Source organism: Ranitomeya imitator, chromosome 3 (genome assembly GCF_032444005.1).
Source record: "Ranitomeya imitator isolate aRanImi1 chromosome 3, aRanImi1.pri, whole genome shotgun sequence".
In the NCBI taxonomy this organism is placed as follows: Eukaryota; Metazoa; Chordata; class Amphibia; order Anura; family Dendrobatidae; genus Ranitomeya; species Ranitomeya imitator.
The window spans coordinates 548,698,174-548,711,962 of record NC_091284.1 but is presented as its reverse complement, the minus strand read 5'-3'; the positions used below and the strand labels follow the sequence as shown (position 1 = coordinate 548,711,962).

The window sequence follows — 13,789 nt, the reverse complement described above, 5'->3', positions numbered from 1 at the left end:
AAGCGTCTTTCAGTGTGTGACGGCTGCCAATCATAAAAATCCGCTAAAAAACTCGCTATAAAAGTAAATCAAACCCCCCTTCATCACCCCCTTAGTTAGGGAAAAATAAAAAAAAATGTATTTATTTCCATTTTCCCATTAGGGCTAGGGTTAGGGCTAGGGCTAGGGTTAGGGCTAGGGTTAGGGCTAGGGCTAGGGTTAGGGCTAGGGTTAGGGCTAGGGCTAGGGTTAGGGCTAGGGTTAGGGCTAGGGTTAGGGTTAGGGCTAGGGTTAGGGCTAGGGTTAGGGCTAGGGTTAGGGCTAGGGTTAGGGCTAGGGTTAGGGCTAGGGTTGGGGCTACAGTTAGGGTTGGGGCTAAAGTTAGGGTTAGGGTTTAGATTACATTTACAGTTGGGAATAGGGTTGGGATTAGGGTTAGGGGTGTGTCAGGGTTAGAGGTGTGGTTAGGGTTACCGTTGGAATTAGGGTTAGGGGTGTGTTTAGATTAGGGTTTCAGTTATAATTGGGGGGTTTCCACTGTTTCGGCACATCAGGGGCTCTCCAAACACGACATGGCGTCCGATCTCAATTCCAGCCAATTCTGCGTTGAAAAAGTAAAACAGTGCTCCTTCCCTTCCGAGCTCTCCTGTGTGCCCAAACAGGGGTTTACCCCAACATATGGGGTATCAGCGTACTCAGGACAAATTGGACAACAACTTTTGTGGACCAATTTCTCCTGTTACCCTTGGGAAAATACAAAACTGGGGGCTAAAAAATAATTTTTGTGGGAAAACAAAAAGATTTTTTATTTTCACGGCTCTGCGTTATAAACTGTAGTGAAACACTTGGGGGTTCAAAGTTCTCACAACACATCTAGATAAGTTCATTGAGGGGTCTAGTTTCCAATATGGGGTCACTTGTGGGGGGTTTCTACTGTTTAGGTACATTAGGGGCTCTGCAAACGCAATGTGACGCCTGCAGACCAATCCATCTAAGTCTGCATTCCAAATGATGCTCCTTCCCTTCCGAGCCCTCCCATGCGCCCAAACGGTGGTTCCCCCCCACATATCGGGTATCAGCGTACTCAGGACAAATTGGACAACAACTTTTGTGGACCAATTTCTCCTGTTACCCTTGGGAAAATACAAAACTGGGGGCTAAAAAATAATTTTTGTGGGAAAACAAAAAGATTTTTTATTTTCACGGCTCTGCGTTATAAACTGTAGTGAAACACTTGGGGGTTCAAAGTTCTCACAACACATCTAGATAAGTTCATTGAGGGGTCTAGTTTCCAATATGGGGTCACTTGTGGGGGGTTTCTACTGTTTAGGTACATTAGGGGCTCTGCAAACGCAATGTGACGCCTGCAGACCAATCCATCTAAGTCTGCATTCCAAATGATGCTCCTTCCCTTCCGAGCCCTCCCATGCGCCCAAACGGTGGTTCCCCCCCACATATCGGGTATCAGCGTACTCAGGACAAATTGGACAACAACATTTAGGGTCCAATTTCTCCTGCTAACCTTGGAAAAATACAAAACTGGGGGCTAAAATATAATTTTTGTGGAAAAAAAAATATTTTTTATTTGCATGGCTCTGCGTTATAAACTGTAGTGAAATACTTGGGGTTTCAAAGCTCTCACAACACATCAAGATGAGTTCCTTAGGGGGTCTACTTTCCAAAATGGTGTCACTTGTGGGGGGTTTCTACTGTTTAGGTACATTAGGGGCTCTGCAAACGCAATGTGACGCCTGCAGACCATTCCATCTAAGTCTGCATTCCAAATGGCGCTCCTTCCCTTCCGAACCCTCCCATGCGCCCAAACGGTGGTTCCCCCCCACATATGGGGTATCAGCGTACTCAGGACAAATTGGACAACAACTTTTGCGGTCCAATTTCTCCTGTTACCCTAGGGAAAATACAAAACTGGGGGCTAAAAAATAATTTTTGTGGGAAAAAAATTTTGTTTTATTTTTATGGCTCTGCATTATAAACTTCTGTGAAGCCCTTGGTGGGTCAAAGTGCTCACCACACATCCAGATAAGTTCCTTAGGGGGTCTACTTTCCAAAATGTTGTCACTTGTGGGGGGTTTCAATGTTTAGGCACATCAGTGGCTCTCCAAACGCAACATGGCGTCCCATCTCAATTTCTGTCAATTTTGCATTGAAAAGTCAAACTGCGCTCCTTCCCTTCCGAGCTCTCCCATGCGCCCAAACAGTGGTTTACTGCCACATATGAGGTATCAGCGTACTCAGGACAAATTGGACAACAACTTTTGAGGTCCAATTTCTTCTCTTACCCTTGGAAAAATAAAAAATTGGGGGCAAAAATATAATTTTTGTGAAAAAATATGATTTTTTATTTTTACGGTTCTGCATTATAAACTTCTGTGAAGCACTTGGTGGTCAAAGTGCTCACCACACATCCAGATAAGTTCCTTAGGGGGTCTACTTTCCAAAATGGTGTCACTTGTGGGGGGGTTTCAATGTTTAGGCACATCAGTGGCTCTCCAAACGCAACATGGCGTCCCATCTCAATTTCTGTCAATTTTGCATTGAAAAGTCAAACTGCGCTCCTTCCCTTCCGAGCTCTCCCATGCGCCCAAACAGTGGTTTACTGCCACATATGAGGTATCAGCGTACTCAGGACAAATTGGACAACAACTTTTGAGGTCCAATTTCTTCTCTTACCCTTGGAAAAATAAAAAATTGGGGGCAAAAATATAATTTTTGTGAAAAAATATGATTTTTTATTTTTACGGTTCTGCATTATAAACTTCTGTGAAGCACTTGGTGGGTCAAAGTGCTCACCACACATCCAGATAAGTTCCTTAGGGGGTCTACTTTCCAAAATGGTGTCACTTGTGGGGGGTTTCAATGTTTAGGCACATCAGTGGCTCTCCAAACGCAACATGGCGTCCCATCTCAATTCCTGTCAATTTTGCATTGAAAAGTCAAATAGCGCTCCTTCCCTTCCGAGCTCTCCCATGCGCCCAAACAGTGGTTTACTGCCACATATGGGGTATCAGCGTACTCAGGACAAATTGGACAACAACTTTTTGGGTCCAATTTCTCCTGTTACCCTTGGTAAAATAAAACAAATTGGAGCTGAAGTAAATTTTTTGTGTAAAAAAGTTAAATGTTCATTTTTATTTAAACATTCCAAAAATTCCTATTAAACACCTGAAGGGTTAATAAACTTCTTGAATGTGGTTTTGAGCACCTTGAGGGGTGCAGTTTTTAGAATGGTGTCACACTTGGGCATTTTCTATCATATAGACCCCTCAAAATGACTTCAAATGAGACGTGGTCCCTAAAAAAAAATGGTGTTGTAAAAATGAGAAATTGCTGGTCAAGTTTTAACCCTTATAACTCCCTAACAAAAAAAAAAATTGGTTCCAAAATTATGCTGATGTAAAGGAGACATGTGGGAAATGTTACTTATTAAGTATTTTGTGTGACATATCTCTGTGATTTAATTGCATAAAAATTCAAAGTTTGAAAATTGCGAAATTTTCAAAATTTTCGCCAAATTTCCGTTTTTTTCACAAATAAACGCAGGTACTATCAAAGAAATTTTACCACTATCATGAACTGCAATATGTCACGAGAAAACAATGTCAGAATCACCAGGATCCGTTGAAGCGTTTCGGAGTTATAACCTCATAAAGGGACAGTGGTCAGAATTGTAAAAATTGGCCTGGTCATTAACGTGCAAACCACCCTTGGGGGTAAAGGGGTTAAATAGAGAGAGACATTCAAGTGGCAGATCCGCTTTAAGAAACTACACAAACATTAATACAATTCTATTGGTTTTTGCCTGGGCAAATATGCAGTTCAGAACTGAAAGAAAACATATCCACCCTGAAGCTACAATTCACCTTTTCCCCCCATACAGGTTCTGAAAACAGACGCAATTATCAACATCTCAGTCATTGTGAGGAACGTCAGCTCCACTCACAAGCCCGACACTGACGGGAATACACGTAATCAAAGTGGCCATGAGTAATGGCAGTCATAAATGGGTGGGACAGGACATCACCTCATACACAGGCAACAACCAGGAACATAGCTCCTGTGCAGAACTGTATGCGGACTGCTACATTCACCTGCTTGTGAGCCCTCCCTCCTCCTGTAACCGATGAGGTCTGACGTTATTTGTGTAAGTGTTGTAGATTGTAGAATATGTTGGAGCAAGATAAATAAAAGTATTATTATTCCCCATGACATGACTGTGGGGAAGGGAAGGACTTACCTGGGTATTCGGTCCCTCGCCGCTTCATTAGATGTGTCCATTGATAAGTGAATTCAAGCAACAGCGCCGGATTACTGGAAGATACGACACCAGATTACTGCTATGTATACATAACCGAAATATCGCTAGCCGTACAATGGAATAAACACAACAGGAAGTGGAAACCAGATTCATGAGTGACATTGTTCTTTTATCAACCTTCAAATATAAGGGTGGGACCATTGGTCTGCCAGAACATATGGTGGGACCCCAATACAATACCTTGTTATCCTGACATCACCCATGGTTTCCTAGCATGTGCTATTTTCAATTACCTATAAAGCATTATACACCATGAAAAAGTAGCAAATGTGTAAGTAACAGGTAGCTGCCCAGTAAGTGGATGACCTTGGCATTTTTACACCAGCTCTGGAAAGATTTTTAAAAAGTGGGTGAAGCTTAAGAGTAAGTTCACACTAGGTGTTTTTTCAGCGATTTTTTTTTTTCTGCAGAAAAACCTGATCTCTTGGCAGGAAAGAAGCAATGTTTTCCTTGGTTTTTCTTGTGCTTTTTTGCCATGCTACATTTCTTCTGTGCATGCTGATTACATTTAGGGTTCAAAAAAAAAAAAGTCCTATTCCATAGAATCAGGTTTTGGCACAAAAACATGATACCTGGTCCGAACAACGAAAGCAATTGTTACCATCCTCCTCTCGTGTCTCCCCTTTTCCTCATAGATCGTACGCTTGCGAGCAGGGCCCTCATTCCTCTTTGTATCCGTTTTGATCTGTGTTTATTGTTATGCTGTTATGTCTATTGTCTGTACAAGTCCCCTCTAAAATGTAAAGCGCTGCGGAATATGTTGGCGTTATAGAAATAAAATTATTATCATCATCATCTGTGTTGTGGTTTTTAACCACCCATTCAAGTCAATGGGTCAAAAATGCTGAACGAAGGGACATGCTTTATGTCAAGAAAAAAAAAAAAAAAAAAATGCAAAGCACAAAATATTGATGACACAAATGTGTGAACATGATATTTCTGAAATCTCGTAGGCTTTGCTGGTACTTTAAAATGCAGCTGAAAAATAGCATTAACAAAAAACAGCAAAAATGCCTAGTGTGAACTTAGCCTTATAAAAAGGGCGCTACACTATAATTTACGGTATATGTTTGAGATGGCAATTATAGCAGGAGTGCGTTCCTTGTCACTTGTGCACCTGTAGCCGAAAAATGTGCTCAAGTTAATAAAAGGTGTATATTGGTCCAGATTACATTGGATCAAGACTAGCATACAGAGATGATGAATTCCTTTGTTATATGTCACAGAATTTCCGCTTGTAGTGTTCAGTGGTCCTGTTTTGTAATTAAACTCAGCTTGCTCTAGGTAAGGTGTTTTTTTTTTGTGCCCCCCGCCCCAAGCGAGCCATATACAGACCATGAAATACTTGTCTAAACCCCGTCTGAAAGGATGTTCCCATGGATCCAAAAGAAAATTTATAAAATTCAAGCATGCGGTGCAGAAATTTGTATTCCTTTATTGAAGCATAGCTAAAAACACACATCGCCATGTGCCACGGTTATCGCTAACGGGTTGTCCGATATTCTGAAGAAAGTCTGCAGTCACTCTATGGGACCGATTCATCAAGACCAGCATTGCCCATGCCAGGCTTGAGAAGATGTGCTGGAGTCAGACACTCCTAATTCATGATGAGGTGTGCACGCCTTAGATATCAGATGAAGGCCATACACCTCTGTGACCGCCTCGCCACAAATCCTACTCCAGTCCCTGCTGGAATAAGATTTATGGCTTAGCGAACACCGCCTCAGGTCATAAATTTGACAAGTAGCGATTGACATGCCCCCATCTAATCTCCACCCACTTTGTCTGAGCTGGGCAAAAATGGCACAAGAACCCCCAAAATTGTAGTGTGACCTCGAGTTATACAAAAATGATGCAGTTTTTCAAAGCTCTTTGAGCCAGAATACTACACGACTGCAGACTTTTGAATCCTTACAGCACGCACGCGGTCAGGATTCTCCAGTGTCGCCGGTGGGAGCGGGCGGTCACATCACCACAGGTGTGCAACTTACAAACTTCCGACCAAGTTCCAAGCTCACTCAGGTCACTGGTATTGAGCTAGGCCGAGCACTTCTAGTTGGCACGAGATCACATGTATCCAGAACGCATACTTGCGCTTAAGTGACCATCAGAACCCCTGGAGAATACTGGCAGAGTGCGCAATGGCCGAATTCAGAAATCCGCAGTCACAAAAAGCGACTGCAGTCCTTTAGCAGAAGACCGGACAACCCTTTACTCACAGCTACAGACCAAATGCTACAACACACATATTTAAAACAAAATGATCAAAGGGTATAATAACTGGAGAAAACGCATGACCGAAAGTCACAGATAAATTTACATGTCAGTTCCAAGATAGTCAGCCAAGCCAGATTACAGAGGGGAAAAGGGAGAGACTATGGAAGGGCGAGATACCTGGTGGAAGGATATTGGCAGATGAGAAAGGTGGGTGTATTGTCGAGCCCAGAAACAGGCTGGCTGATCACCTGACCTATGACGTGCACAGCTGCAAGTAAAAGGCAAGAAGTTTCTCAATGAGACATCAGATCACATGGCCAGCAAAGTGTTAGGTGCGGCCAACCCACAAGAGAGCCACATTGTAATACAACTCCCAGGAATCAAAGGAGGATATAAATATCTACAAACAGCTGCCTGTGTGATGAAGGAGCTCACATCCATCCAGTGTGAACAGGCACAGAACTCTACGCATGTGCATGGAGAGAAGGAGAGCAAGCGTGAGCAGTCACATACGTGTATGTACGCTGCATCTGAAGACACATGTCCAGTCTAAGCAGTCACATACGTGTATGCACGCTGCATCTGAAGACGCATGTCCAGTCTGAGCAGTCACATACGTGTATGCACGCTGCATCTGAACACGCATGTCCAGTCTGAGCAGTCACATACGTGTATGCACGCTGCATCTGAAGACGCATGTCCAGTCTGACCAGTCACATACGTGTATGTACGCTGCATCTGAAGACGCATGTCCAGTCTGAGCAGTCACATACGTGTATGTACGCTGCATCTGAAGACACATGTCCAGTCTGAGCAGTCACATACGTGTATGTACGCTGCATCTGAGGACGCATGTCCAGTCTGAGCAGTCACATACGTGTATACACGCTGCATCTGAAGACGCATGTCCAGTCTGAGCAGTCACATACGTGTATGCACGCTGCATCTGAAGACGCATGTCCAGTCTGAGCAGTCACATACGTGTATGCACGCTGCATCTGAAGACGCATGTCCAGTCTGAGCAGTCACATACGTGTATGCACGCTGCATCTGAAGACGCATGTCCAGTCTGAGCAGTCACATACGTGTATGCACGCTGCATCTGAAGACGCATGTCCAGTCTGAGCAGTCACATACGTGTATGTACGCTGCATCTGAAGACGCATGTCCAGTCTGAGCAGTCAAATACGTGTATGTACGCTGCATCTAAGGACGCATGTCCAGTCTGAGCAGTCACATACGTGTATGTACACTGCATCTGAAGACGCATGTCCAGTCTGAGCAGTCACATACGTGTATGCACGCTGCATCTGAAGACGCATGTCCAGTCTGAGCAGTCACATACGTGTATGCACGCTGCATCTGAAGACGCATGTCCAGTCTGAGCAGTCACATACGTGTATGCACGCTGCATCTGAACACGCATGTCCAGTCTGAGCAGTCACATACGTGTATGCACGCTGCATCTGAAGACGCATGTCCAGTCTGACCAGTCACATACGTGTATGCACGCTGCATCTGAAGACGCATGTCCAGTCTGAGCAGTCACATACGTGTATGTACGCTGCATCTGAAGACGCATGTCCAGTCTGAGCAGTCACATACGTGTATGCACGCTGCATCTGAAGACGCATGTCCAGTCTGAGCAGTCACATACGTGTATGTACGCTGCATCTGAAGATGCATGTCCAGTCTGAGCAGTCACATACGTGTATGTACGCTGCATCTAAGGACGCATGTCCAGTCTGAGCAGTCACATACGTGTATGTACACTGCATCTGAAGACGCATGTCCAGTCTGAGCAGTCACATACGTGTATGTACGCTGCATCTGAAGACGCATGTCCAGTCTGAGCAGTCACATACGTGTATGTACGCTGCATCTGAAGACGCATGTCCAGTCTGAGCAGTCACATACGTGTGTACACGCTGCATCTGAAGACGCATGTCCAGTCTGAACAGTCACATACGTGTATGCACGCTGCATCTGAAGACGCATGTCCAGTCTGAACAGTCACATACGTGTATACACGCTGCATCTGAGGACGCATGTCCAGTCTGAGCAGTCACATATGTGTATGTACGCTGCATCTGAGGACGCATGTCCAGTCTGAGCAGTCACATACGTGTATACACGCTGCATCTGAAGACGCATGTCCAGTCTGAACAGTCACATACGTGTATACACGCTGCATCTGAGGACGCATGTCCAGTCTGAGCAGTCACATACGTGTATGTACGCTGCATCTGAGGACGCATGTCCAGTCTGAGCAGTCACATACGTGTATACACGCTGCATCTGAAGACGCATGTCCAGTCTGAACAGTCACATACGTGTATGCACGCTGCATCTGAAGACGCATGTCCAGTCTGAACAGTCACATACGTGTATACACGCTGCATCTGGGGACGCATGTCCAGTCTGAACAGTCACATACGTGTATACACGCTGCATCTGAGGACGCATGTCCAGTCTGAGCAGTCACATAAGTGTATACACGCTGCATCTGAAGACGCATGTCCAGTCTGAGCAGTCACATACGTGTATGTACGCTGCATCTGAAGATGCATGTCCAGTCTGAGCAGTCACATACGTGTATGTACGCTGCATCTGAAGACGCATGTCCAGTCTGAGCAGTCACATACGTGTATGTACGCTGCATCTGAAGTCGCATGTCCAGTCTGAGCAGTCACATACGTGTATGTACGCTGCATCTGAAGACGCATGTCCAGTCTGAGCAGTCACATACGTGTATGCACGCTGCATCTGAAGTCGCATGTCCAGTCTGAGCAGTCACATACGTGTATGTACGCTGCATCTGAAGACGCATGTCCAGTCTGAGCAGTCACATACGTGTATGTACGCTGCATCTGAAGACGCATGTCCAGTCTGAACAGTCACATACGTGTATGCACGCTGCATCTGAAGACGCATGTCCAGTCTGAGCAGTCACATACGTGTATACACGCTGCATCTGAGGACGCATGTCCAGTCTGAGCAGTCACATACGTGTATACACGCTGCATCTGAAGACGCATGTCCAGTCTGAGCACTCACATACGTGTATGCACCCTGCATCTGAAGACGCATGTCCAGTCTGAGCAGTCACATACGTGTATGTACGCTGCAATCGGAGTCTGAGCAGTCACATACGTGTATGCACGCTGCAATCGGAGTCTGAGCAGTCAAATACGTGTATGTACACTGCATCTGAAGACGCATGTCCAGTCTGAGCAGTCCAATACGTGTATGCACGCTGCATCTGAAGACGCATGTCCAGTCTGAACAGTCACATACGTGTATGCACGCTGCATCTGAAGATGCATGTCCAGTCTGAGCAGTCACATACGTGTATGTACGCTGCATCTGAAGACGCATGTCCAGTCTGAGCAGTCACATACGTGTATGTACGCTGCATCTGAAGACGCATGTCCAGTCTGAGCAGTCACATACGTGTATACACGCTGCATCTGAGGACACATGTCCAGTCTGAACAGTCACATACGTGTATACACGCTGCATCTGAGGACGCATGTCCAGTCTGAGCAGTCACATAAGTGTATACACGCTGCATCTGAAGACGCATGTCCAGTCTGAGCAGTCACATACGTGTATGTACGCTGCATCTGAAGACGCATGTCCAGTCTGAGCAGTCAAATACGTGTATGTACGCTGCATCTGAAGACGCATGTCCAGTCTGAGCAGTCACATACGTGTATGTACGCTGCATCTAAGGACACATGTCCAGTCTGAGCAGTCACATACGTGTATGTACGCTGCATCTGAAGACGCATGTCCAGTCTGAGCAGTCACATACGTGTATGCACGCTGCATCTGAAGACGCATGTCCAGTCTGAGCAGTCACATACGTGTATGTACGCTGCATCTGAAGTCGCATGTCCAGTCTGAGCAGTCACATACGTGTATGTACGCTGCATCTGAAGACGCATGTCCAGTCTGAGCAGTCACATACGTGTATGCACGCTGCATCTGAAGTCGCATGTCCAGTCTGAGCAGTCACATACGTGTATGTACTCTGCATCTGAAGACGCATGTCCAGTCTGAGCAGTCACATACGTGTATGTACGCTGCATCTGAAGACGCATGTCCAGTCTGAACAGTCACATACGTGTATACACGCTGCATCTGAGGACGCATGTCCAGTCTGAGCAGTCACATACGTGTATACACGCTGCATCTGAAGACGCATGTCCAGTCTGAGCACTCACATACGTGTATGCACCCTGCATCTGAAGACGCATGTCCAGTCTGAGCAGTCACATAAGTGTATGCACCCTGCATCTGAAGACGCATGTCCAGTCTGAGCAGTCACATACGTGTATGTACGCTGCAATCGGAGTCTGAGCAGTCACATACGTGTATGCACGCTGCAATCGGAGTCTGAGCAGTCACATACGTGTATGTACGCTGCATCTGAAGACGCATGTCCAGTCTGAGCAGTCAAATACGTGTATGTACACTGCATCTGAAGACGCATGTCCAGTCTGAGCAGTCAAATACGTGTATGCACGCTGCATCTGAAGACGCATTTCCAGTCTGAACAGTCACATACGTGTATGCACGCTGCATCTGAAGACGCATGTCCAGTCTGAACAGTCACATACGTGTATGCACGCTGCATCTGAAGATGCATGTCCAGTCTGAGCAGTCACATACGTGTATGTACGCTGCATCTGAAGACGCATGTCCAGTCTGAGCAGTCACATACGTGTATGTACGCTGCATCTGAAGACGCATGTCCAGTCTGAGCAGTCACATACGTGTATGTACGCTGCATCTGAGGACGCATGTCCAGTCTGAGCAGTCACATACGTGTATACACGCTGCATCTGAGGACACATGTCCAGTCTGAACAGTCACATACGTGTATGCACGCTGCATCTGAAGACGCATGTCCAGTCTGAACAGTCACATACGTGTATACACGCTGCATCTGAGGACGCATGTCCAGTCTGAGCAGTCACATAAGTGTATACACGCTGCATCTGAAGACGCATGTCCAGTCTGAGCAGTCACATACGTGTATGTACGCTGCATCTGAAGACGCATGTCCCGTCTGAGCAGTCAAATACGTGTATGTACGCTGCATCTAAGGACACATGTCCAGTCTGAGCAGTCACATACGTGTATGCACCCTGCATCTGAAGACGCATGTCCAGTCTGAGCAGTCACATACGTGTATGCACCCTGCATCTGAAGACGCATGTCCAGTCTGAGCAGTCACATACGTGTATGTACGCTGCAATCGGAGTCTGAGCAGTCACATACGTGTATGCACGCTGCAATCGGAGTCTGAGCAGTCACATAAGTGTATACACGCTGCATCTGAAGACGCATGTCCAGTCTGAGCAGTCACATTCGTGTATGTACGCTGCATCTGAGGACGCATGTCCAGTCTGAGCAGTCACATACGTGTATGCACGCTGCATCTGAAGACGCATGTCCAGTCTGAACAGTCACATACATGTATGCACGCTGCATCTGAAGACGCATGTCCAGTCTGAACAGTCACATACGTGTATGCACGCTGCATCTGAAGACGCATGTCCAGTCTGAACAGTCACATACGTGTATGTACGCTGCATCTGAAGACGCATGTCCAGTCTGAACAGTCACATACGTGTATGTACGCTGCATCTGAAGACGCATGTCCAGTCTGAGCAGTCACATACGTGTATACACGCTGCATCTGAAGACGCATGTCCAGTCTGAGCAGTCACATACGTGTATGCACCCTGCATCTGAAGACGCATGTCCAGTCTGAACAATCACATACGTGTATGTACGCTGCATCTGAAGACGCATGTCCAGTCTGAGCAGTCACATACGTGTATGTACGCTGCATCTAAGGACGCATGTCCAGTCTGAGCAGTCACATACGTGTATGTACGCTGCATCTGAAGACGCATGTCCAGTCTGAGCAGTCACGTGTATGTACGCTGCATCTAAGGACGCATGTCCAGTCTGAGCAGTCACATACGTGTATGTACGCTGCATCTGAAGACGCATGTCCAGTCTGAGCAGTCACATACGTGTATGTACGCTGCATCTAAGGACGCATGTCCAGTCTGAGCAGTCACATACGTGTATGTACGCTGCATCTGAAGACGCATGTCCAGTCTGAGCAGTCACGTGTATGTACGCTGCATCTGAGGACGCATGTCCAGTCTGAGCAGTCACATACGTGTATGTACGCTGCAATCGGAGTCTGAGCAGTCACATACGTGTATGTACCCTGCATCTGAAGACGCATGTCCAGTCTGAGCAGTCACATACGTGTATGTACGCTGCATCTGAAGACGCATGTACAGTCTGAGTAGTCACATACGTGTATGTACCCTGCATCTGAAGACGCATGTCCAGTCTGAGCAGTCACATACGTGTATGTACGCTGCATCTGAAGACGCATGTACAGTCTGAGCAGTCACATACGTGTATGTACGCTGCATCTGAAGACGCATGTCCAGTCTGAACAGTCACATACGTGTATGTATGCTGCATCTGAAGACGCATGTCCAGTCTGAAAAGTCACATACGTGTATGCAGGAGGAAAAATGTGGCTTTTATGAACAGACAAATAGAACACTACCTGTGTGTGCAAGCTGCAGCTGGAAAGTAACGTGTCCAATGTGAACAGTCACAAATTGCCACAAGAAAGAATACACCAGAATACTAATAAAGTCCAATTTTTTCATAATTTAGTGGAGTGCTGCCTCTTTTTTTCTTATTTATACAAATGGATTCATGTTTGGAGGGCCCTGCACCCTGAATTCATCTATATCAGTGTTCCCCAACAGGTAATGTTTTCAGGATTTCCTTAGTATTGCACAGGTGATTGAATGCTTGCCTGTCCATGTGATGCAATTATCACCTGTGCAATACTAAGGAAATCCTGAAAACATGACCTGTTGGTGGCTCTTGAGGACCGGAGTTGGAGAACACTGATCTATATGGTGCTGTTTCTATATACAGTGTGTCCGTAAAGTCATGGTGCACTTTTGACCAGTCACATGATCTATATATAGTTTACATTTTGGCGCCCTTTCTCTGGCCCAATAGTATCAGACCTGTCCATGTGGAGAGATAACAAAAACCAATCAAACAACACAAACTCATTGAAGCTGTTGCTGAGCCCCCCAGTCGGATTAACCCCTGATAAACTGAACTTTGATTAATACACTGCCTGGTCTGTGGCATCATGCAGCAACAAGCTTATGCCAACTGTGTGGTTTTCCA

General features: G+C 45.9%; 1 protein-coding gene across 2 annotated transcripts in view; it reads right to left on the bottom strand.

Moving 5' to 3' along the window:
- GRTP1 (growth hormone regulated TBC protein 1) overlaps nucleotides 1–13,789 on the bottom strand; it is a 164,027-nt gene that overhangs the window by 148,743 nt on the left and 1,495 nt on the right. For both annotated transcript variants that reach the window (XM_069757885.1, XM_069757886.1), the window contains exon 2: nucleotides 4,235–4,308. In XM_069757885.1, coding sequence (XP_069613986.1) covers nucleotides 4,235–4,275 — 41 coding nt within the window. In that variant the 5' untranslated portion in view covers nucleotides 4,276–4,308. The remainder of the gene's footprint in view (nucleotides 1–4,234; nucleotides 4,309–13,789) is intronic.